Source organism: Xiphophorus maculatus, chromosome 17, assembly GCF_002775205.1.
Source record: "Xiphophorus maculatus strain JP 163 A chromosome 17, X_maculatus-5.0-male, whole genome shotgun sequence".
Lineage (NCBI taxonomy): Eukaryota > Metazoa > Chordata > Actinopteri > Cyprinodontiformes > Poeciliidae > Xiphophorus > Xiphophorus maculatus.
Genome location: NC_036459.1, coordinates 1,040,028 through 1,066,824, shown reverse-complemented (window position 1 = coordinate 1,066,824; position 26,797 = coordinate 1,040,028). Strand labels below are relative to the sequence as shown.

At 39.2% G+C, this 26,797-nt stretch overlaps 2 protein-coding genes across 2 annotated transcripts in view; one reads left to right on the top strand and one right to left on the bottom strand.

Annotated features, from left to right (window-relative positions):
- Positions 1-5,049: 5,049 nt before the first annotated feature.
- On the bottom strand, positions 5,050-24,408 carry cand1 (cullin associated and neddylation dissociated 1). Its single transcript, XM_005810169.2, has 26 exons — positions 24,095-24,408; positions 19,244-19,319; positions 19,097-19,164; positions 18,855-19,009; positions 18,616-18,739; positions 17,455-17,542; positions 17,214-17,382; positions 17,038-17,143; positions 16,820-16,965; positions 15,997-16,148; positions 14,835-14,975; positions 13,719-13,860; positions 12,451-12,659; positions 12,208-12,376; positions 12,005-12,094; positions 10,944-11,097; positions 10,633-10,870; positions 10,234-10,422; positions 10,005-10,148; positions 9,493-9,628; positions 8,884-9,060; positions 8,712-8,807; positions 8,034-8,203; positions 7,791-7,955; positions 6,872-6,979; positions 5,050-6,232 (listed from the first exon to the last, which is right to left on the bottom strand). The coding sequence occupies exons 1-26, from the start codon at positions 24,160-24,162 to the stop codon at positions 6,008-6,010; spliced, it is 3,705 nt and encodes a 1,234-aa protein (XP_005810226.1). The 5' UTR covers positions 24,163-24,408; the 3' UTR covers positions 5,050-6,007.
- Positions 23,278-26,797, top strand: part of grip1 (glutamate receptor interacting protein 1) — a 76,638-nt gene continuing 73,118 nt past the window's right edge. The window contains exon 1 of the mRNA XM_023350278.1: positions 23,278-23,296. The gene's annotated coding sequence lies outside the window, so the exon portion shown is untranslated. The remainder of the gene's footprint in view (positions 23,297-26,797) is intronic.

Sequence of the window (26,797 nt, the reverse complement as noted above, 5' to 3'; positions counted from 1 at the left end):
CAAGCTGAACGCCTTAAACGTGACCGCTTCCGGAAAAAGGCCTTTCAAAATAAAACCATCAACGAACCAGAACATGTACTCCACGCCACAAAAGTTTACTTATATAGCACATTTACAACAACGTGCTTCACAATAATCACACCAACAGAGGTATATACAAGATCAAATAGATAAAATGAACTTTGATTGAAAAAATGTGACAATAAAATTTATTGTATTTTTGGACATATTTACATTTTAAAATTATCAATAGACTGCTTGGTAGATGAAATAATGGCATTATTACTTCATAGCAATAAAGTCTGGTGTTCAAAACCCAAACTAAATAGTTTTAACCCACAAACTTGTCTTTTTGACAAAATTAAGTTATATTCATTCATTGGAAACATAATTAGTAAGAACAAATGAAAGTAACACTGTTTAAAATGTTATAGAATTATTTCATTTTATCATGTAACAAAAACTGGTTATATTCCAGATACTTCTGTTGTTTGCACATTTCAGAAATTAGCTTGGATGACATCAAGTTGTTTTTTTTTTAGTTTTATTATTTAAAATACATCTATAAACTAAAACAGGAAATTCTTAGCATCTTGCTTTAAAATGAGCATTGATAAAACTTTTATTTGTAACTGCAATAGATTCAGTTATTCTGGCCGCCTTGGTTTTTGTTGTTTTGGTAACACTTTATTTTGAAGGCAGAAAGTCTAATTTCCGGTCTTGCTCTAATTCTGTCATTTAACATCTTTTTTCGATCTTTTACAGCTGGTTCCCGCTTCCTGAAGCATAAATTACTTTTATTCTGTTTCATTTTAATTTTAAATATTAGATTAACACAACCAACGTTTAAAAATCCAAAACAGAAATACATTTCCGTGTCAAAATACACTGTAGTCATGGAAACTATGTTAGTTTAGCCACAAGAAAACCACTAATCAGTGATGCTGAGTGTATAAAATGGCTTAAATTTGCAAGAAAGTGTGGAAATAGGTAATGTGGTCCAGATTTACCCTCTTCCACACTGATGGGCACATCAGGATTTGAAGAAAGGCTGATACTGTAGCTGCCTGTGGGGTCAACTCTCTGACCTGAGTTTTCTGCAGTTGGTCACATTAAAGTTCAACAACATTATGAGGTCAGCAGACTACCTGAAAGTGCTAAATGACCTTATTTATTTAATTTATTTCATAAATGGATTGTTTCTTCACTGATGACAATGCAGGCTCCTTCTTGACCTGGCAGATATTTCCTGCCAGGTCTTACAGGAACAAAACATAACCAAAATAAACATTGGCAAACATTGTTGCTGCTGTGTGAGTTGCATCAGAGTACACATTGATGAATCTAAGTATTACACAGTGGAGCAACACAGAATCTACAGCGTAACATAAACAGGTTAATTATGGTAAACAGCAGAAAACTCTGGTTTGGCTTTTCCCAAACTAACAATTAAGGTAACGCAGAGCAACACCGGAGTTGTTTGCTCTCTTGGTTGCTGGTTCTCCAACTTTATTGCTTCACTGTAACTTTAAAACTTCAAAATGCTGCATTTTACTCAGAAAAAATATCTATCTAATATTCAGATGCAGCAATTTAATGTAGTGGAGTTCCTCAGGGCCCGACTGAGGCACAATAACATATTTCAGTCTGATTCTTGTCTTATTTAGTTCAAATCTTAATTGTTATTTTGATCATGAATCTTTCAATAGTTCACTGGTTGAGCGAGTTTATTTAATGGAGTTCCTCAGGGCGGTAATCTCGGCTCACTATTATATTTCAGTCTAACTGCAGTTTTATGTGTTTGGTATGTTCTACTCCTGTCAGTTAAAGTCTTAATTATGATTTTGATTGTTAAACTTTCACTCAACACATGCAAAAAAGATTATACATTCAATAACAATTTAACAAATCTACTGAAGATGCAAAATGTTTTGACAAGTTAGACAAACAAAATAATGATACAATAATAAACATTTCTCTAAACAGTTGCAGCAATAAAAAATTGTTTTCTTAAAAATATATCTGTCTCTACTTTTTGAGGTAATGGCTGGCAGAAACTGAAGTAACAACAAAAATTTTGAATTTTATTTAAAAATTGTTTATTATTGAGCAGTTAAACTTTAAAAAATAAAATATCATTTCAAATTTATTTTTAGTTTAAATTTAATAAATTTTGTGCCTCACAAGTAGTTTAAATTTACCAGTTTTGGCCTCAGGTGCAAAAATGTTTTTACAGCCCAGTTAAAGTCTTCATTGTGATTCTGATCATTAATCTTTCACTCAACACACAGACATAAAAACATATATAAGAAGATAAATTAAATAAAAACGCTGAAATGTTTTGACAGAAGTTGTAATTAAACTTATTAACACAACTAAATAAAGCAAACTATCTTTTAACAGTTACGGCAATTAAAAATTGTGGTTTATTTAAATATCTATTTTTTTTCTCCAGTTTGAGATGGCGACTGGGCAGAAACTGAAATAATTGTCCTTCCTGTTTGCAGTTTGTGTCAGACTGACAACAAAAAGAACCGAAAATGACGTGGCGATCTGTGGGTGGGTGTCACAGTGTAGAGGTGATGCTAACACCTTGACGGCCCCACATGCTTCTCAGTTACTGAAACTGATCTTCAAAAGCCCAGCATACATATCTGCAGGATGCCCAGCCAGCCGAAGCCCCGCAGGACGAGGCGTTTTCTGCTGTGAAGCCACACCCAAACAGGAAGGAGTCACCGAGAATAGAGCGGCCCTCCACCCAACCAGCTTCCCTTTCACTGACACACACTTCCTCTAAGTCTGTTTGTTTGCTTCATGCAAAGTTCTGCTCATTTTCCACCCAGAACTACAAGAAATTAACAACCTGCACACAACAATAGAGGAGATTCTTTAACTCCTTGCTGTTAAATTGTGACACTTGGTCATTTTTACCTTGTTTTTTCCCCCAAATGAAATTATTCTGCTCCCTCCCACACAGCTCTCACCTTTTCTACAGGCGGCCCATCAGAGCAGAATAAATTACCGAGCTTCAAAGAGGTAAAATCATCAGCATGTCAATGAGCCGGCTCCAGGCTCGCCAATATTCACATGTTGCTAAGAGACCAGATGAATGAGCAGCACTGCATTTGTTTACTCTCTAACGAGTTTCTGCCTCATTTAAGCAGCCAATCAGAGGCGGAAGCAGCCGAGCGAGAAGAAAGTCATGTGATGGAAAAATCCATGTCCAGGTGAACACTGCGCCAGGTAAGAAGCTGAGTTTTATTCACAGGAAATATCTCAGATTAAACTCAGCACTGAAGTAAACTTTGGCTCCATCTGCTGCTGTGGGAACAGAGCAGAAACTTTAGAATACGGGTGTCCAGAATAAAAAATAAAAATCACCAAAAAGGTTATTTTTTATAAACTTTTATAAACTCAACATAGTCTACTTTAACTAAATATATTATCAGATCTTTTTTTATAAGAACAGGATTGTTTTCTTTGCTAAATTGTAAAATTTTGGGCTCAATTGAATAAAATTGGAAATAGTTCTCAAGAATTAAAACAAGATCTAGATTATTTTCTTTAGAGTATAAGTCAATGGACAGATGTGGAGAGTAGAAGAAATCCAAAAAGCTTGGAAATGATTATTACTTTGTGTATTTTGGGTTCTACAATTTTACCTTTGAAACTCCAAAATACAGTTTTCTTCAGAAAAAAACAGCCCATCAAATATTGATGTACCGGAATTCCTCAGGGCACTAATCTCGGCTCACTGTTACAGTATGTTCATCGCTTTGTGGATGACAATAACATGTTTCAGTCTAATCCTAGTTTTGTTTGGTATTGTTCTACAGAAAGGAGTATTTTTTTTATTTAAAAGTTGTAGTTTTGTGCTAATTAACTGTGGTGGCCCCAATCGGCCCTCTGACCCTACTTTGAACACCCTTACTTAACAATTGTGTGACTGAATTGTTTATTTGTCAACTTTGTAATAAGTTTCCAGGATCAGTTTCAGATTTGACTGAATCCTGTTTGTGACTAGCAGTTCAGTGGAAACATTACAAAAACGAAGGAAATGATCTAATTTAGCAGCTCATGCTGACACACGCTGGGATTTCCTCACCACGGCGAAGCAGGATAACTTCCAGTTTCAACATGAAAATATTTCCCAATATCTTCTCCCTCGATGTTCACCTCAGGTCAGAAATGAATCCTGTTTGAAGACATTAGTTTCTCCCTAAAGCAGAACTAGATCACTGTACTGTTAATGTGTAAACAACTCAAAATATGCATTTTAAGTTTAATAATTATCTAGAATACACTTTATATCTAAGTTTTAAGCAATGTTTTAAAATGTAGAGTCACAAAAATGCATTTTCATGAAATTCACATGCAGTATTTTCATAAGATTGTTATTTTTGGTCGATAGGTTACAAACTACACCCGTTTTGAATTAATTTTTTTATAATAATAAAATGATTCATTGAAGAAAATTTTACTTTTGTGGATGTAAGCAATTTTTACAACTGAACTTAAGGCATTTATTTATATTTACATTCTTTGGGGTTCAGCCAATCAGCGTTGAGGAAAATAAATTAGCTTCTTAGCACATCAGCTATTAGCATGTCATGTAGCATTGTGGCTACGTATTTAGCTTCCCAAGCTGCATTTTAAAACAATATTTCAGGTATGAAAGATGAAAACGCTGTAAATATGATAATTTTTCACTTGAAGTTCTGCTAATAATTTTGACCTGCTAACACAGTACCGACATGAAGATTTTTATTTATAAACTCACTTTGCTTTTTGCTGTCTGTGGAGCTAAAATAACACCGACGTCTCACTGCTATTTTAATCAGATATTCTTTCTTATTATTATTTGGAATACTCTTTATTTGATAAAGTAACAGATTATTGCTAAAAAAAAATAAAAGGCCAAATAAGATTTCTTAGCCTCCTTTTTCCCTATATGTAATGCAGCCACAGTGTTTTATTGCTACATAAGTGGCTCATTAATGCGTGTTTGTTTATGTAATCTGATTCAAACACAAATAAAGCAAGTTGGAGTACGTAGGCAGGCAGAAATGGACCTTTTTTTATTTTTCTCGGGTGATAAACAACAGTGGATTGTCCTGACCAGACCAAACCGGATTAAACCGGTCTAGGCCAGACTAAAACAAGCGAGACACAATAGAACCAAAATCCAACCACAGCTTATCAGACCGAACCGACCGGAACCGGTTCAAGGCAGCTGAACTCCCAGAACAGCCAACAGAAAATCAATACTTTGTTTTACTCTATGTAACCATGGCAACAGCCAGCGTGGTCCAGTCGGGTCTGGTCAGAAGTAACCTGGTCCGGTAATCTCTCCTCTTTCTTGCTTCCTTCCCTCCTTGGATTGAAGAAGTCGAGGGCACATCTACTTACTCAGAAGAACGGAGAAGCTGATTGGTCCACAAACAGTAAAGCCCCGCCCATCAGTTCTCTCCCCCTCCTATTGGTTGCCTATATCATTTGCAAGGATTAGGGCGGGCCTTTCTCCCATTGGTCGCCACAGCCTGAGGCAGAAAAGGCTGTTTCTCGTATATTTTCCTCCTATTGGTCCATTCAAATAACACGCCAACTGTCAGTCACTCAGCAGCGGCCAATCAGGTTACAGTACCTGCAGAACTTTCTGGAATTATGTAGAAAAGAAAGAAAAGAAAAAAAACGATGCACAGGGAGATCAACCAATCATTTCAACTCATGGGAGGAGCTTCCAATTTTTTTTTTCTAGATTTAATTTTTTCAATCTTTGTGTTTTGTCCGTGTGAGCCGTCCGTCAGTCTTCGTCCTTTTTTCCAAACGCAAAAATCAGTGCAATGCATCATGGAAACAATCGATCGCGAGGAGAGGGTGTATCACTACAACTTGGTGTGTGTGTGTGTGTGTGTGTGTGTGTGTTATGTTGGTATGGAAACATGCTGCGGGGTTAGCGCTCCAGCAGCGGGATGGTGCATTGTGTTAATTTGTTCTGTCCGCGTGTTTAGCTGGTGTCCATGGACTCCATGTTGGCAGAGCTGGAGTCTCTCTGGATGGAGTCAAAGATGGCCGCTAGCTCCTGATTGGACGAGATCTGGGACTGGAACTCTGACATCAGCGGCGACTTCTCAGCCTCTGGGATCGTCAGCAGTGCGACGACCGCTCGCATCGCCGACCGCTTCAGCTCGTCCTGCTTCTCAAACTCCTGTTTCACCGAGTTTGCCTTCACCTGCAGAGAAGCGCCATTTTTATTCTGCTGGTAGGCAGCAGCTCATCTCATCCAACACACTCCAATTTAATTTACTACACACACACAGCCCAATTCAATTTCTATTTATGTCGCAGACAGTCCAAAACATTTAAATTGACCTGAAAATTTATAATTTATCAATGTAGTTAGCTAAAATTCTCCACTGTAAAAGTTCAATAAACAGTCATAAACGGTGTAATCCATTCCTGTTGAAAATACGTTTAATTATTTTATGTTTAAGTTGAATACAGTCCAAATCAGGGGTGCCCAAGGTGTGGCGCAGGGGCCATTTGTGGCTCTGGAAATTATTATTTGGACCTCTGACTACAACTGGTAAAAATTTGGCCAACAAAACAGAAAACAACTGATGATCCCCCCAGAATTTGGAAATTGTATGCTGTTATATACAGATTTCATACAATTTTGTTTGTTGTTAAGTAAAAAACCAACAAAAATCGGAGTAAACTAATTTTTGCATTTTTAATTTAAATTTGCCAGACACCTCTGGTCCAAAACATCTCAACTGAATCAAATTCAAGAATCAATACAGTATCGACTAAAGACAGAGTGGAAGAAGCTCAATTTGAGAAGAAACCAGGTGTGTGTTTGTAGCTGTACCTTTGTGGTGCAGGTGGCTCTCAGCGGCTCCACCAGTCTGTCCAGTCTCTGCAGCACAGCACTGGGACAAAGTGACGACAGTCTAGCCAGCATCAGGAAGGTCAGCATCTATCCGAACCAACAAGAATTCAACCATCACTTACTGGGACCGACCATATATAAGAAAAAACATTAACCCATTACTCTGGTTAATGAGGGCAATAATAAAAACTGAGACTAACAACCAGGATTAAATGATGAAGTATTTCCTTATTTTTTAAAACTGATACCAAAGTATAACTTTACAAGATGCTCAACATCCCAAAATTTTTATTTTGGGGCGTGCCGTGGTGGCGTAGCGGTTAGCGCGACCCGTATTTGGAGGCCTTGAGTCCTCGACGCGGCCGTCGCGGGTTCGACTCCCGGACCCGACGATATTTGCCGCATGTCTTCCCCTCTCCTTCCCTGTTTCCTGTCAGCCTACTGTCATATAAGGGACACTAGAGCCACAAAAGACCCCCTGGAGGGGTAAAAAAAAAAAAAGAAAAAAAAATTTTATTTTGTATTTTTTTGTGTTGGAGTTCTCATAAAATTACTAATTTATTCTCCTAACATTACCACTTTATTCTGTTAAAACTGTGGCCCTTTATTTAATAATAATAAAGTCGTATTATTGACTTTATTGTTATAATTAAACATAAAAAAATCATAGCCTTGTCCTAATATTCCATCATAGAATTGACCTGAATTCAATAAATAAAAGCTGTAAAGCAAGATGGCCGCCCTGGGTGTGCTGACATCACTGTGAACTATGGAAACCCAGGAAATTTTTTTTATATTTTTCAAAAATGAAACCTTCAAAAACCAAAGCACTGATCAATCGCCCAGCCTTAGTAACAACAGAACCCGGACCGGTGTGGTTTCGGGTCGACAGACCGACCTTGATGTCGTAGTGGTCCTTCAGCCCGTCCTCTACGTGGTTCAGGAAGGTGAAGATGTCCAGCCGGTCCAAGCAGCTGTCCAGCAGAGTATACATGCACTCGAACGCAGCCTTCCTCAGGTCCAGCCCGTCGTCCACCGTGTGTTTGAAGGGACCCATCTCCACCTGCGCACAGCCAACAGTCGGTCAGCCACCTGGACCACGCCCACCTGCAAGTCTCCGCCCGGCGCCGGCTCTCCTCACCTCTCGGATCAGCTCCTTCCTCACTTTGGTCTCGTTGTAAAGATGCGGTAAAACTGAGTCCAGCAGTTCTCGGATCAGGCTGGGTTTGTTGTGGGCAGCGGAGTTAAAGGTTACCAAGGCAACGCGGCGCACGTTCAGGTCCGGGTCTTCCAGCGTCTTCAGGAAATCACCTGGGAGAAAAAGCAACCAATGAGGGATCAGGATCTTAACCTTCTACTGAAAATATTCAGTTCAACTTCTCAAGTAAAACCAGATGACCACTGAAATTAAAACGGTGAGAAAGCGTTTCAAGATGGCGGCTTGACCAATTTCCGTGGTTACGGTGCAACAAATCCCATAAAATAATGTATTTACTGGAAAGACTGGAGCTTCTTGTCTGAAACAATACTTCATGAGAAAAATGGCTTAATCATAAAGAAATGTTGAGTTTAGGATTGCAACTAACAATTATTTTAGTAATCTATTAATCTGATAAAAAATTTGGCACATACTGCAGATTTTTCACGTAATCATATAAGCTAAAAGATTAAAAATACATTAAATATAAAAAAATAAACAATTACATTCTGTATTAAATAAGAAAATGAAAATTTATTGCAGTGTTGTCAGTGTTAACACAAAATCTGCTTACAAAAAGAATAAAAATCCCACATATTTAGGATAAAAAAGAGGAATTACCTATGCAGTTCTTGAGCAGTGGGTCGATCGGCTGCGGCTGATCAGAGATGGTGAACTTTACCGCTGTTACCACGGAGCTCCTGGCATACGATGAGCCTATAGACAGAACCGGATAAATGTCTGACTCTAATGCTACTGCTGTTGGTTATCTGGTGATTTTAGTTCTGCTGACCTGACAGCAGGTATCCCTTGAGGCGGGGTAGCAGAGTTTCCGGGTCGATCAGCGTCAGTTTGCCCAAACATTCGGCCACAACGTTCCTGGTCCCCTCCTCCTGACACTCGCAGTGTTTGAGCAGCAGAGACCAAACCGACTCCACGTAGGGCTTCAGGCCCGACACGGACGCCGAACCTGGACACACACATGTTAAAACCAAACACACACACACACTACTACAGGCCTTTCTAACATCATAGTATACAGATTTGTAAAACAGAAGTGGAGCCTCCTGCACAACCAACAAGAATGTAGCAAGTTGTTTCTGTAAGTCAACAACAAAACACTTGTCTTTTCCAGCGGCCATTGTATAGCAGTAAAACCAGCTGAACAAATGTTCTGGAACTCAGTTTGGGTTGCTAGGTAACAAGTGGAACTGTGCTGAGGTTACTAAGTAACAAGGTTGCTTGTTCAAATTGTGACTGAACAATCTGGAGAGATGTCTTAATTTACTAATACGTCTAGTGATAAACCAGCATCAGATCTCTGGGATGTAAGTGTGGTGAATCTGATTTTATGATAAACCAGCCTGCCATACACAGAGCGTTAGCGGATGCTGTTTCTTACTGATGATTTCTTTGAGGGAGTGCAGCAGCAGGTACTGCCTCTTGGAGGAGGAGATCTCCTGCAGGACGAAGGGCAGATACTCCGGAAGATTCCCCACTGCGATGCTGCCGAGCGCGTACGACGCCGCAGACTTCACCTGAGACACAGCAAGCCCGGGTCAGAGGTCAAGTCACTTCACACACTCAAATATTCCAAGTATGGTTGGGCAATAAATATAATTTTAGGGAAATGTGGGCGGCCATCTTGTTTTACAGCTTCTGTTTATTTGGACTTTGAATATTAATTAGGGCCAGGCTAAATTTTTTAACAATAATAAAATAATAATATTAGGAAGTCCAACACGAAAAATAACAGAAAAAATTAAATCAGGTGTTTTTCCATTATTACCATTATGTTACCTGAAAATGGCCTCAAAACAATATTATTGTTTATCGTGATAAATTCTGGGACCATGAATTGTCCAGTTAAATTTGCTTGTTAGCCCGTTCCAGCAGAAAACTGGTTGTGTTTACCTCTTCACTGGACGAGGAGAACGCGTCCAGGATGACAGTCTTGAGTTCTGGTTGGCCGCTGAGGTCCACATGGTGTCCCACCTCGCCCAATGAGAGCAGAGCTAGCAACCTGATGGAGTCTGTGGAGCGACTGTTCTTTACATCCTGGCAATCCAAAAGACAGAAATCAGATTTCACAAGCAGAACATGGAATAATCTAAACTTCCTCCATGAGGTTTTATTGTCTCACCTGGATGAACTGCCCCACCACAGCTGGCCCCTCGTTGGGGCAGGCTCTGGTCAGAGCCGCCACGCATTTAGCGATGGAGCAGTACGCCTGTTTGTGAGGCAGAGCGGCGCTCTGACTGTACACTGGACCCGTCAGCATCCTCAGCAGGTCCATGTAACCCAAACCAGAGGTTTTAGTGGCGACCAGAGCCTGAACAGAGTTAATAAACCTGTGATTATCACAAAGTTATAGTCAAAAAGTTCATTTGGTTCAGGATTTATTACTTAATTTTCATTATTCTGACTTACAGCCAACACAAATACTTTGGTCCCATATCAGGTGAGAACGATACTTTGGTACCGTTCTCACCTGACAGTCTACCGGACGGCCAGGTGAAACCAGAAAGAAATGAGTGTGAACCTGGTAGAAGTCCAGCATGGCGGCGAGCGCTCCTCCCTGCAGCAGCGGCGACCGGACCAGCGCGATGAGCTGCTGCAGGATGTTTCCGCCGGCCAGCTGGCCCAGCGAGGACGGGTGCGTCACAGCCAGCGTGGACAGGAAGCTCAGCGCCATCTGAGACACGTGCATGTCGCTCTCCGAGATGAGAGGCGGCAGCTCGGCCAGGACGGCGTCCACCATGACGGGCGTCACCGCGGAGCTGCAGGGCAGAAACGAGCGATGAAGTGGGCGGAGCTCAAGCGGTGGGCGGGCCGCGCAGGTGTGGCGGCTACCTGTAGTTTCTGAGCAGGATGTCCAGAGCAGCCAGCGTGCAGAGCTTCAGGGCCCGCTGGTTCTTCCTGAGGAAGGAGGCGAGGATGGGAACGGCGTCAGGAAGTACGGGTCGAAGGTCGATTTTCAACGGAGAGCCGGCGATCAGCGTCAGAGCTGCAAACAAAACGACATCATTACGCCTGCTGGTTGCTGCTCGCCGCTGCATGGTCCGCACCATCGACTCACAAGAAATACTTCAGGATTATTCTTAAAGGTGACCTATTACACTTCCTTCAACTGGTTAGGGTAGATCTATGGCATAAAAAAACATTTTTATTACACTTTTTGCACAAAATAATTCTTAGATAAGGGGATTTTAGTTTGTTAAGACATTTTAGGGCACCTTGTCACTTTTAATTCAATGAACTGCTGCTGGCCACGCCCCCAAATCAACGTTTAGAATGTCTGCAAATAGATGCGCAATTTCACCATCATACATGTTTGAAAAGCATTAGTAGCGACTCCTGGACAACCAACAGGAGGGCAGTAATTGGTTTCTGGATGTAAGTGAACAACAAAACTCTTGTCTGTTCGAGCAGCCACTGTGCATCGCATACAGGGGTAGAACCAGCGGACCAGATGTGTAGAACTCAGATTGGGTTGCTAGGTAAGGAGCGAAACTCTGCTGGGGTTGCTAGGTAACGTGTCACCGCTGTGGAAGGTGACTTAATCGGGAGGTTTTGAAACTGCTCACTTTCTAGACCCCAAAAAATATTAACTTGCTACTTAAAAAACCAGCTGCATATTTGTTTTTTAAGCTCTTGCTCTGTTTCAGGAGCAGTTAAGACCCAAATGGAAGCACAAAAACGTGCAAAATGTGAAATAAAGAAAATACTCCTAGCTATAAGATGGCCTCTTTCCTTGACAATGTTGTAATTATCTTAGTGAATAATAATAATTTAGTTCAAAGAATTTAATTCAGTAGAAAATTGTGTATCAATTAGGGTTGAGCATTTAGCAAATAGTTTATCACTGAAGTATTTCTTTTAGCTCCTGTGCGAATTAGCTGATGCCACCTGACCTTTGACCGTCGTCAGTCGTGTGATCTCGTTCTTCAGACGCTCCAGAAAGATCAGCAGCGTTCCTGGAAGCTCGCTGGGCAGACGGTCACCTGCACAACAAAACCAGTTAGGAGCAAAACATTTGATTTGATGACGTCACGTCTTATTTTTCTTTCTTTCTTTTTTCTAACGTCACATCATGTGACTGACAGGTGGCCGTTACCTAGGTTACAGATGATCTGCCCCATACAGGAAATGGCTCGCTCTTTGACCTCCTGGTCAATGTCGGCGGCTTTCAGGCGTTTGATCGTGCAGGTGAAGAGGTCATTGATGTAGGGGGAGGGGTCAAAGCTGTCCGAGCCTTCTGATTGGTTATCCAGAGGTCTGATCACCTGGAGACCGTAAACACATCAATAAACACCGTTTGAGACACCGAATCCATTACAGTCGCTGGTTTGAATCCCACCTTGACGAGCTGCTGGGTGACAAGCAGAGCCTCTGAGGTGATCTTGTAAAAGGGGTCTCCCACGCAGGCCACCACGGGCGGCACGAGGGCGGGGACATGGGCGTGGAAGGCGTGAGCGGGGTGCGTCACCATGATGACGTGGAGGCAAGACAGAGCGTCGATCTTCAGGTTGGAGCTGCTGGATTTATCGTTCAGAGAGAAGATGATACCTGAGACACAGAAACCATCACAGGTTAACAATCAGCAATATCATAGGTTTAATAATGTGTTTTCTGCTGGAATGGACAGTAAAACATTCTGTTCTATTTTAAATCTGAATATTTTTATTATTTTGACACATCAAAGTATTTCCAAACCCTACAGATTTTTTTAATTAGCTTTTTTTGGTCATATTTTAGTTTGTCCGATCAAACAAATTTACAGTTTTACTAGCCCGACCTGATTGATTTAGGGTGTTTTCACACCTGATCGTCCTGAAGATTCGCTTTGATTCGGGACCAAAGTTGCAACAATTGTTACATTTTCAGCAGCTGCTGTTCTCTTTCTCATTGAACTGAGTCCCTTTGAGCAGCCTGTTCCCCTCCTGGCCTGTGGGGGCACTGCACCAAGAACCACTGAAGGAAACGACGCAAAAACCTCTAAAGACACTGAGCGCAACTTCCTTCTTCACCAAACAGAAACAAAAATGGAGTGGCGTCTGATTTTAGCCATTGTAGAATTTCTTTTTTGTCCACCAGCCATTTCTCCTGCTAGCACTAGATAGCTAGTTTGTTATGGTTGTATTTACCCAGAATGCCCATCGTCGTAGTCCATTTCCTGCTTTTAGAGGAGTCTCCAATCCGCTTGGTGTTTGCATTTGCATTCCTGAGTTCTTTTCAACCTCTTTTCGACCGAGGTTTTTAAGCGGACCAGAGTTTGCTTTTTTGGTCTGATTAGCATTCAGACCTCACCAAACGAACCGGACTTTCTATGCAAATGAACTCTAGAAAGAAAATGACCCAAAACCTCATCAATGACTCGTCCAGAAGAACTTTATGGAGTTGCTTAGCCACTAAATCAGATTTACCAGCTAAGATATCACCTTAAATAAGCAGCTTATTCTCAAAAACTCCATTCTGAAAAATCCTCCCGAGTGATAATGTTGCAAACACTGATGGTAATTTTTGCTGCCAGTGGCGGCAGAACTACGTATTAGTTTTGGGGGGTGAATACTTTTTAATTTCACTGTAAATCTACAGGGTTTCTGTTTATTTGTGGCGCCGCATTACCTGGTATTAGTACTGGGATGTGCTGCGTCAGCGCTCCTGGGAGGACGTTGACCAGTTCGGTCAACATGTTGAAGCAACACTGCCGGGTTTTCACGCTTTTCTCCTTCAGCTGTTTGTGAAGAGCTTTGACGATCATGGGCACCTGCAAAGGACGAGCAACATTAACAGAGAGAGAGAGTGCTACTTCCTGTCACCTGCTTCGGTCTGTTTGGTAGAGCAGGATGCTGATGATTTCCTGTCACCGTGGGAACGGGTGAGAAAAAACCAGCAGCATCACTAAGTAAGCAACAGTGCCCCCTGCAGCACAGAAACTACACTGCAGACATTGTGGTCTGCAGTGTAAAACATAAAATCTAGACTACTACCACTTTTTTATTATGATTTTATTCTAAATTATGAAGAAATCAAAACTGAACCATGTTAAATGATTCAGTTTTGTTTGCAAAGAGATTTAAAGACAAATAAATAAAAGTTTTGATACATTTTCTTGTTACTTTACCAATAAAATAAAGTGACACCAAAATATCTCAAATTAAACTTTGAAACGTCCGCTCTGACCTCAGTTCATCAGCCAAAGTGTGAGACAGGTTTTAAAATCAGGTTAGAAATCACATTAGAAAGGCTGAGAGGAAAAATGCAAATACTAAAAAATAAGTTAAAATAAAAAAGTAAAACATCTTGTGATGTTTTACTTTGGTATTGATTTTACAAATAAGAAAATACTTCATCTTTTAACACGTCAGCAGCTAATTATTATTTTGTTTATTCTGCTAATATATTGACTTTATCCTCTTAAATAAAAAAGGAAATTAACAAAATGTCTTTAATTTGACTCTATAGCTCTGTTGTAGATACATGGCCCAGTCCAGACATGATAAAAAGTGGAACAAAGTTGATTCTGACGGCGCCATCTAGAGGGAAGAAACTGAATTCCCAGTTTAATTGGGAATCATCACTGAAGAGGAAATTAATATGATAGATTACTGTCCCTCTCAAAGGCATCCTGACCGTTTACACATTTTCTCACGATAAAACAACAAAATCTCATGTTATTGAGATTTCATGCACCAGCCCACGAAGTCGAGCATAATGAGACGTCTGCCTTGTTTTTCCCACCTGACTCTGCAGCATCGTTAGCGGCGTCTCGCCCTGCTCCATGGCGTCCGGGTCGGCCAACCAGCTCTGAGCCGGCCTGGTCTGTTTCAGCAGCGACAGGTAGGCGTGGAAAACGTCCGCCTTCACGTTCTCCTCTCTCTCCTGAACACACAGGAAGCAGACGGCCGTCACCGCCGGGACCGGAGAACCGCCGACAAATATCACCGGACCCGGCACGCGCCACCGCTACGCGTCGAGTCCAGAGAGAAACGCAATAATGCAAAGAATCTGAAAACTAACCAACTCACTCTTCGGTTGCCTAGCAACAACCTGAGGTAACAAGCAGTTTCAAGTTCCGCCCCCCCTCAACTTCTGTTACCTAGCAACGAGTAATTTCGCAACAGAGAAAGTTTTACTGCTATTCTTCATAAATGCTTAAAAATAAAAAATTATGTGAAGAAAAGACTGGATAAAACAGGAAGTAATGCTATTTCATTTAAAACAACAAAAAAAAAACTAGTCAATAATTATCAATATTGAAACGCTGATATCGTTACAAGTTGTTCAGCTCAGGCTTAAAAATATAAAACTATAACGGACCGAATGTTCGGTTCTGTGTAGTAAATGGATTTACCACAAAGTACTTCTGGTCTAACTTCTAATGCAAAAATCTTAGTTCACTTTAAATTAAATAAAACTCGCTCTTAGATAACCTTTCAACAAGATATAGGAAATTTATTTAAGTCAATAATTTCTTAATATTAGTTTAACGATCATCAAATATGATAAAAATATTTCAGAAAATATTTAAACTATGTCTCCTAACTATGGCAATTATGTAAAATTAAATAAACTGTGCAATATAAAAGAGAAATCTGCTCTCTTTCATCTCGACAGAAAACAAACTGTTTATAGATTTACTTTATGGAGAATCTATATTTCACACATCAAAACATTATAGATTTTGTCAGTTTTAATTTTACAGAAATCAGATAAGAAATAAGGACATTATAAAGGTTTTGGTAACATGTTCCAGCTCAACCTGCTTTAGGCTGGTTTTGTGAACAGGACTCTGTGTAGTAATGGCGTCGCTAGCGATGGCGGCTAATAGCTGCTGTCCTGTCCAGTGATAAATGTTCATGTCAGAAATGTTCAGCGGCAGAAACGGGATGTTTGACGTTACCTTGAAGCGGCAGACGAGCGCAGGCGAAATGGAGCGGTAGAACTCCGGCAGCATCTCGTGGCGCGTTGAAACGACGGCGTCCAGACATTTGGCCGCCGCCCTGCGGACCTTCCAGCTCATGTCGTCGTCGTCGCTGTATTCATCATCGCTACCTGGACAGGTAAGAGAAAAACAAGTTCAACTAAAACCCAGAGCTGGCCGAAAAATTGATTTTATTGATTAATCAAATTTTTGGTTTTTGTAGATTTAACTTTTAGAAAATCTGGATTCTTTTTTCCCAATGCAAACCCAAGGAATGCATTGACAGAATAGAAAATCCAGATTTTCTCAAAAATTCTCCTAGCCTGGCCTGGAAACATCTCAAGAATTTAAAAGAAAATGTTTTTACTTTTGAAACTTTGATGTCAATCTAGAAAATTTATGAGGTTATGAGATTTTTTTAAGCACATTTTCCACTTTTTAAACTCAGAAATGACAAAGTTTTTTCTAAAACAATTTCTGTTGTTCTAGAAAGTTTTGACTTTTCAAGTACAGAAATTTCCCAAGTTTTTTTCTGAAAATTTTCTGAAATTAACCTCAAAATTTTTGGCAGAAATTTGCAATCTTTACTCTTTCTTTTTTATTGAAAATTCCTCCCGTAGCTGTACAACTTACAGACTGGAATAAAAGCCAATTTTTAAAAGTATTTTCCCTCATTTGTAATTTCTTTTTTAGAAAAGAAATCAGATTGTATTTTTAAGCCATATCGTCCAGTTCTATTAAAACCGCTCCCATTTTTCCAAGTTGGTTCCAACATGGCGGCGCCGACAAAAACATTTGTTACCCTGGTAGTCTTCATCGTTCTGCTCAGCGTCCATGGCGTTGTCGTCCTCGTCTTCGTCGTCAAAGTTGTAGTTGGGGTCGTAGGTCAAGTAGCGGAGGCAGATGGAGATGATGGTTGGAACGTGGGGATAAACTTCTTTGGGACACCTGCAGAGAGACGAATTAAGCCAACGGAAGAAGAAGAAGAAGAAGAGCTGCCGCCGCCGCGCCGCGCTCTACCTCCTGACGAAGGACTCGAAGGCCTGGATGCAGTACTCTCTCAGCTCGTCGTCGTCTATGTTGCAGAACTTCACCACCAGAGGGATGATCTTCTCCAGGTACTCCCCTGAAGAGACAGGTCAAAGGTCAGCTCTGCGTCCGGTCAGAACGGTCGGACTCTTCAGGCTGCGTCTCACCGATGCGGTGTCCCGCTTGCCGGCTGATGGCCGCCGTGCACTGGATGTAGGTGCGCGTGGTGGACATGTTGTCGTTCCGGCCCAGCTCCGTCAGCAGATGCTCGATCAGGTCGATGAAGACCAGGTTCCCGCACGACATCACCAAGTGGCCCAGAGCCATGATGGTCCTCTGGAAACAGGAAGAAAACACGCTCAAGAGGGATTCATGGCAGCGGATTTAACGTGAAGTTCCTGAATGCACCTTTCTGACCGCCAGCCGGGGGGAAGTGAGTTGAGGCAGCAAGCAGCTGAGGATGGAGGGATGGAAATTCACCAGCAGGCCGCCTTGTCTGGAAAAACAACAGGTTTGATCACTTAAAGCAACATCAGGGACATTTCTGCTATAACTAACTAAAATATAACATAATGTCTTTTTCACACCCTTTTGTCCTGACCAGTCAGAAAATAAAACACTAATATAATTTTATAAATATTCCTCAATTTCAATAATTTTGTTTAATGTATAAAATATAAGATGGTTAATAAATTATTGATCTATTAGTAATAACAAATATTAATTATACTGAAGCAATCTAAGCAAATTTTGTTAAGGTAAATTACCTTCCTGCTTAAATTAAATGCTTAAACTGAATTTACTAAGAAAGCAACAAATAAATCTCTAAAAAAACATTTTCTGGAATTTAGCAAATAGAAATAATTTCTTAAATTTTAACTGATCTAAAACCAGAAAAGTTTAATCTGATTCAACTTCAGATGGTGAGAAAAAAAAAGTTATGTGACTTTATTAGGTGTATGCACTTTATCACAAAACCGTGCAGTTTGAATATCAAGTACTTTCCAAAATTTGGGAAACACTTAATTGGAGGAGTTTGGAGCACAGAGCAACAGTCTAGTCCAAGTAAGTCGTTCCTGAGGTTTTCTCTGGTTCTGGAGGAAGACGGCGGCTTCCTGTACGGAGTTTAAACTCTGACTTTAGTTATCCCTGTTTTTGGATAACTGAAGTCAGAGCTTAAATTTTAATATCACACTTTTTCCTTCCACTCAACTTTCCATACAGCAGCTTCTTTTGTGGTTTACTCTACCTATGACCGTCTTTCTCATGGTTTCATCGGCCATAAAGTGACTTTTCTCTTTAAAAAAATATTTTTTTATTGATCTGGTGAAATTATCTAATTTTAAACTGAAAGCTAAAATGTTTTTAATTTTAACTTTGCTGAAATAAATTAGCTTTTAGTTTTTATGACTCTTTATTTTTGTATTTTCCTGAAATGTCTTGTTGCTGAAATATACAAATAAACTTGATTGATTGATTGATTTTGATGACATCATCAGCAACCTTCACAGTTTATTCTGGTTTCTTTACGTTCCTGCGGCTCTGAGCTGCATCCAGGTGTTTCCGTACCTGCACAACATGTCCGCCATGATGTCCAGCGCCTCCAGCTGCACCGACACGTCTTCCTGTTTGGCGATGGCGCTCGTCAGGCGGCCCGTTATCTTCTTACAAACACTGGCAGCTAAAGCAGAGCCTGAAACACGGACAAGGTGAACGAGACTCGTATTAAAGTAAATGATATAATTTTATTGACAAAAAAGGAAAATAAAATTATTATTATTAGGAATAATTTTAACGTCCTGTTTTACCGCTGGAAGCCGGCGGTAACTCTCCGATCACGGTTTTGAGGCCGATGGAGGAAATGTCTCGCAGCTGTTCTTTGTCTGACAGCATGTTTGTGCACAGAGTGTCCACGATCGTCTCCACCTGATACTCCTTCACTTTGCTGACCAGCGGCCCCAGGCTGGCGAATCAAACGCACCCACAATTACCCGCAGCAATTAAAACACAAACGTTTCAAAACAGATGGGTTTCTTTTTTTTTTTTTTACCATTTGACAGCCAGGTTCTGAACTTCTCCGTTTTTGTCTTCCAACAATTTCAGGATCATTCTCACCACCTGTCAATAATCACAATTAATCGATCGATTAGTCCAGAAATTAAAGCGTTCACAGTGGATTTCATCCGTACGAACCGACCTTCCTCTCGCTGTCGTCGTCCAGTTTGATCGAGTCTTTCTGAAGTTCTGTCATCAGGTCGTTTGTGGCCATAAACCTAAAACCAAAAACAAATTCAACCGTTTATTCTCAGGGTTCAAAGGTCAAAGATTTACCAACCTCTCTTTTACATTAAAATTTTACATTTTTATTGACACACAAACATAAAGTACTGTTGTTATGGAGAATGAGATGCTGTTCTAATTTTTTACACATAAAAATCTAAAAATAAAGTGAAGACAAATGGAGTCAAAAATCTAAAATCTGATACGGGTTTCAGATTCAGGTGTTAGGATGGCCTAGTCAAAGTCCAAACGCACATTTGAGGCAAGAATTAATGTTTACATATGTTTGCCATCCAATCTGACTAAACTTTAGCTGCTTTTTAAAGAACAATGAGCAACAATTTCACTGATAATAAATCAGTTAAAAAATTTTCACATTTTGCAGATTTCAAATTTAACCTCTTAAGCTTTTATGTACAATTTTAAAAATATATTAAAAGGTGCAAATAAATAAATAAATTCCTCTTTTAAATAACAAAATAAACATTTTATTTGCCTAATTCCTTTAGTGAATTTGAACTGGATGAAGCTAAAACTGCCACTGGAGGAGTTTTGGATAAATGTATAAATATTTTGTAACATTTCGGCATAATTACTGTTTTTAATAAGTTATTTTAAAAGCAAATTGTGTTTTTGGAGTTTGTATACAGTAGTTAGTTAATAATTAATTAATCAATCATTATTATAGTCATACTCTAGATATTCAAACATGTTACAAAGGATTTTCAGATGGACCTTCAGCAAAGACAAAAGCATGCCACACTTTTCAGATCTTCTCTTGTTTTCAGCTTTGCTCTACTTTGTGTTGATCCATCACTCTTCCAACTACCTCAAGCTTTTTATCTTTTATTTATCTTAAAGAATTACAGGAATGAGATGAAGTTTCTCTTTTCTGCACCAACATTTTGGACGCTGAAGAGGAAAACCAGATCAGGGCAGCTGGAGATTCATAACTAATTATTTTTTGTTTTTAGCTCCAGGAATGAACTCGGTGGCGTCTGTAAAACAATCCGTCTTTATGCAGAAACCTTAAGAAAAACATAAAACACCAACAAAATGAGGACAGATCTTCTCTGTTTGCTTCACATCCAGATCAAAGAAATCTAAAGTTGTTTTTTATTAACTTCCTCACTGGAGCCTTCTTCCTTTTTTTTTTTTTTTGCTATTAATCCAAATCCTTTAATGCTAAATGAGATCTGCTGACAGCGAGTCCAATCCAATAATCACGCTTTCCTCTGCGACACATCCTGCGTGCACGGCGACTCATTTGCATATGTTTGACAGCGACGCAGCAAAGCTTTAAGAAGATCATTTGTGAAGACTCCAGCAGCGACACTCCACCTAAAAAAGACATTTCCTCTCCTGCTGAGCATCCGCTGATTTGGTATTAAAGCGCTCCGATAAGAACGGCTCCTCAGCTGCGCTCAGCCGAGGTCACGAGCAATTTCCACAGCGAGCGCGGCCGGGGCGCATTTTTTCACAGATTTATGGGACAGACGCGGCTGCTGTCGGAAGCGATGAAACCGATAACGTCGCCGTGGAGCTTCTCACCAAACAAGCTGCTTTGCTCCCAGAGTTTGATGAGATTTCAGGAGTTTCACTGCCGTCTGTTTAGCGTTTCAGTTGAAACATCAAGCAAATGAACCACAACAAAGTCAAATAATTACCAACTTATTTTATATCACACAAAACAACTTTTTGTCTAATTATGAGAGATTTATTCTATAGACTGTTGCACTTCCTACTCCTGGGAATTCTGAATTGTTTCTAAATATTTAATAATCAACTTTAATCTGCTGAAGTCTTTGTAAAATTACATTTAGAATAATTATTTGTTTTATTTATTTGAAAAAGCCATTTGTTCAAGAAACACTGAAGAAAAGAACCACCGCGTAACAACATAGTCAATAATTAGAAACAACTTATTTTCTATTACACACAAAAACTTTCTGTCCAACATTACAAACGCAGGAAATAATTATTGTACAGAAAATCACAATTCTTACTGCTGGGAATTCTGGATGGTTTCGAAATGCTTCATATTCTATTTTAATCTGATGAAATATTATTTGTATAATATTTGTAATATTATAAATAGAATAATTCTTTAATGTGTTTTTTGTTTCAGAAAGTCATTTGTTTGACAAACACTGAACAAAACAAGCAACATAAAAATATAGTCAAATAATTAGCAACACAACCGGTTTTATATCACACAAGAACTTTTTGTCCAATTATTAGAAATGTATTCTATATAAAATCATAATTCTTAGTGCTGGGAATTCAGAATCAATTCAGTGTTTAAAAATCAACTTTAGTTTGCTTAATTTTTTGTACAATTATATTTAGAATAATTCTCAGATTTTTTTATTTAAGAAAAAGCCATGCAGCTGAGCTAACCTCATACTGATTATTTAAGTTACAGAATTTTCTGCACAAACATATTTTTGTTAAAATATAAACTGATGGGAATTGATGCAGTACGAAACAATATAGAATTGTATTAAAAATATTCTATTTGCATCGTCTTTTCTTCTGTCAGTCTCATGATTTACAATGAATTTTTAAACCGCTTAAATAGAAAAATTGGTTTCTGAATTGAATGGTGATCCTAAAAAGATCAATCGAGACAAATACATTTTAACACCTATTGACTTGTTTTAACAACAGCATAAAATGACATTTAAATTATTTTGATCTTTGAGGAAAACCTGACGGCCCAACAAGTCAATAATAATGAATGACTCAGACTAAAGCTACCCTAACATCTTTATTTTTGGTCAACACATTTTTAAATTTCAGGAATTTTATGTTTGATTTTTAATATAAGTTAATATGGAAACATTACAACCTAACTTTATTTGTTTTTATAATGCTCCAATGTTAATTCTATGTGTAGAATTCAAATAGTTTAGAACACATTGTAGTGATAAATTTTATTTTGTGGAATATGTATGATAATCTTTTGAAGAAAAAAAGTTTTTCAGAAGAAAATAATTCTTTAATAAATTATTAAGTAATAAAGAAAGTACTGGCAATCTGTATAAAGTGATAAAAAGCATTAAGCACCACAAGCAGTGATCCAGTTTGAACTCAAACAGTTTGTGGTGATATTATTGATGAATACCAACAATGTTAACAGAGATTAATCGACATTCTTTACCAATATAACAGAACTTTGGAATGAAGGATTAAAACACAATCACAGTTTAAGTGGTTAATCATATAAACACATCGTAAATATTAAACAAGTCCTACACAAAAATCAGAAAAATGTGTTATAATGATATTATTACAGAAAACTGAATACTTGTGTCTTTTTTAGCCAATTAAGAGTCCATTCTGGTCAAATGTATTCAGGGTCTGATTTTCTGACACTTTAAATCCCGTATCCATTCAAATATTGAATCCCTGTATTGATATGAAATTTTAATATGGCGGCTATGATGCGTTGTGCAGCTCTATCCTACTAAATATTCTCTACCAGCATGCTCTGATTAGCATGCGATAACGACTGCGATTCAGAATCTAATGGAGCAATGAATCTTCAGTAACAGTCAGTCTTCCAACCTGAATAACCTGAATAGGCCTCTGACGGAAGAATGTTGCTATGACAGCCTAGTAACTGTTATGCTAACATCTAATTGACGATATTCTACATTAGCATGTGCAAAGCAATGCTAAACCAAGACATTTGCTTTAGCCGCTCCTTTTTAAGTCTGGTTGTATAGCTAGAAAGATGTTGGAGTAGGGGATAAGATCCTTTACGGTCAATGGAAGGGATGGTTAGGACTTTCTCCTTTTCTCACACAGCTCTACCAAGTTTAAAATCCTTGTTTTGTCATAAACTCCAGACTCTAACTCTCTCTTTCTTTCTAAACAAGCCTGTGAAGTTGCCAGGAAGCTACCAAGTACCCATAATGCACCCCTGTGTGATGATGTCTTCAGGGATTCCCTGTGAGCCAGTCAGGTAAGTGTTAAGAGGAGCAAGTGTGACAGAGGTATCAGAAAATGAGCTGGAATACCCCAGATGTCAGGTTCCTGAGAAACACTGAATACTAAATACAATATGGCCGCCTCCTGTATGTGACACAGTGGGCTGCAGAAACAAACACCTTATCTGAACCCTAGTGGACTGCTGTCTCATTAAATCCATCATCCATAGACAAAACTGTCCCACTTCTGTCAGAAAACTTGCTGGACAGCGTCTGAATGCCCCAAACCAACACAAGCCATGTTTATTGGTTTGCTAATGGTAGTTAGCATCGCTTCTGATCACAACTTCACGGTCAAATCCTACCGGCTTCGAGTCAGAACACGGTTAAGTTGGAGGTGACGTCATCACCGGACCTGAGTTCGGGGTTCAGATCCAGCTGTAATGCAGCAGAACCTCACAGTTCTGCTGCATGACTGAAGTTGGTGGCAACCATCTAGCAGGCGGGCTAGCTGCTAACCAACGGCCGTTAACACGCAGCTCAGCTGTCTGTTAACCGGCATCTCCAGCTGGTTAAAACCTTAACGCCCCGTTCGTTACCCTGATAACCAGCAGCTAGCAGCAAAACACCGGCTGTCACATCAAATCTAACCCGAGGATCGGGCCTAACTACCAGGCTAACGGGGTGACGATGATCAGACAGGTGGAAGCTAGCAGCTAGCACATTAGCCTCAGGCCTTACTGAGGCGGCACTGGGTTTAACAAACAACAGCAGCGGGTTTAACAGGAACCTAGAACCGATCCATAAGGCGGAACCACTTGTGCCGATTTTACCTGAAATCTTTGTCGCTGGATGTCATTTTCTCCAGCAGGTTGGAGATGTGGTACGAGGCGCTCGCCATGTCGGTGCTGTTAGCTGTTAGCCTCCCGCTAGCACACTGCGCACAGTGAGAGTTCCTGCGAGCCCCGCTGCGTGTCTCTGCGTGTTTCTGCGTGTGCGTGATTTTTTTAAGACTAAAAGGGTGTGTTGTTGCTGCTGAAGCCACCGTCCTCTCCGTCTACAGCGACTGTCGCATCCCGGGGCGCGGAGTTTGTTTGAATGGAGCAGCCGTTTCTCTCTGCAGAGGGGCGGAGTGATCAAGGATGGACGCAGCGGGGTCGAAGGTCACGGTTCCCACATTTTGTTGCTGTTAAAAACAGTGCTGTATCTGTGGAGGCAGGATTGACGATGGTTTTCTTACCTGCTTCTTCTATTTTTAGCAAAAATATAACTAATCGTGTTGTTTTAACTGGATCACTAATATTAGAGACAGAGCTAAGAACTTGGAATCAGTCAAACTCAATTCGCAAGTTTATTGAGTTTAAACTGACTGAATAAATCAAAAGACTTGGACTTTCACACCCGGTGGTGGCTTTTGATATGGACCACATGGGTGGCATTAGAGACAGTGACGCATAATGTATGGCATTACATTTCTGTCAAAAATCCAATGAGCGTCTTACTAAATTACAACCACCATTTATTAGTTGAGATGGTGCATAGGTATTTGCTTTGTGATTAATATAAACGCTGTAGTTATTTCTTAATAAGTACCCCGTGGTTTTTGGCAGGAATGTGAAATCATACACAAATACTAGATAAAGAATATAACCGTCAGTTGTGCCTTTAACAAGTTATTTTTTGTTTTTACAAATACATTGTGCTATAAAAAAAAACATCTCATGCAGCATCTCTGTTAAAAGATCTTTAGCAATATTTTGAAACCAAATAAAGTGTTTGTATCAGTGGTTGTAGCAAAATTGTATGGGATGCCAGTGTTGTCAAAAATGTGTTGCATTGTGCTGGGTGATAGGAAAGCGCAGAGTACTTTAAAATAGAGAACACTCCATAATGTTTTCGCTGAAATCAAAATTCAAAGTATTTTCTTCGCTTTCAACAGAAAAATGTTTCCAAATACAAGATTTCACTCTCTCAAACTCTTTACTGTGATTTGCTTCACCAGGCTCCTGGTTGAAAAATTTTTTTTCTACCTTCCACTTAATTTTCATTCACATGCTTGAATAGATCACATAGTTAAGTAAGCTATAATATAACCTTTCTGAATAAAATGAAATCACGTTTATCTGTCCAATGTTATATTCTCTGTTTCTAAGAAGCTGCATTTTGGCAAAATCATTAAAATGAACAGAAACTAATCACCCCTTGAAATAAATAATTCTGTGGATAATGGATTTAAATTATATATGCCTCACTCGTTGAGTTGATGAAGCAATTAACTGTCTTTGCTTTTTGAGAACATCATCTCCTTACACATTTGATTATTTATAATTTTTTATTATCTGATTGTCTCAGTATGCTAAGCTGAAGTCCTTTCCTGTCACACATTGTGCATGAAGAACCAAACGTGTTTTAATGATTAAGGCAGCCGGGGTTCTGGTTTAAGCACCAGAATGATACCATTTATTATATGACCTTAATCTGCAGCTGTTTGAATGCAGTTTTCTGCTTTATTAATCCACTGTTTAGCGCAGCCAATCAGTGCCCCTAACCTCTCTGCAGCAGGTGTAGTCATAGAAAATGTCATCAATGAGAGCGTCTGTCGCGCACCGGATCAGTAAACAGAAAGAAAATCAAATACAGCTGCAGAGAGACGCTGCAGCTTTCTGTGTGTGCAGATTTATTTATTTAGGACATTATTCTCGGCTCAGAAATGATTCATCACAAACACACATCCACAGTGGATTTGTAGCTGCAGGAGACAAATTAGGGATGCTGTTCATGCTGTGGGTGTTAGTGTGCACCTGTATTAGTCATGTTGCAGAGACATAAATTCCTTCGGACAGTCATGTTCCCGTTGCAGAGGGAAATAAAACCCTAAAAAAAAGAACATTTTAACATTTCATAGACCTCTTTGGTTTAGGTTTGGAGGAGAAAAAGTTTCACTTACATTGAGATGGTGTATGTATGGAGGTTTTTGTTTATATCAAGTTAAAAGTTAGGTTTAAAAGTAATTTGGGACAATATTTCACGTCAAATCTAGTGATAGTGAAGCCTATGTTTTGAATATAATTTATTAAAGTCTACATTAAGGTAAAAATTAAGATGATCAAGCGGTAGTTCTCTTGCTTAAATCTGTGATTTAAAAAAATCTTTCTCAAAAGTTTTATCCACATAAGACTCAGGGAAAGTTTTGGTAAGCATTTTATTAGGTTAGATTTAGGAATGGATTTGTTTGAGGTAATCATTATGACACAAATATCCAGGTCATTAAATCATGGTGACTTTGAGGTTTTCTTGTTTATGAATGGATTTAAGGTTTACATTCAGTATAAGTTTGCTTCAAATTGTCACTAAAGGTGTAACTGTGTACAAAAATCACATTTCGGAACATTTTCAACACACTATATTAAACATTTATATTCATGCTCTTATTTTGAAGTGATTCCATTTCCCCTCTTCATATTCATATCAAAATAAAACTCAAGATAGTAGAGAACAAAATATAAATATAAACACAACATCTAAGAGCATTATCA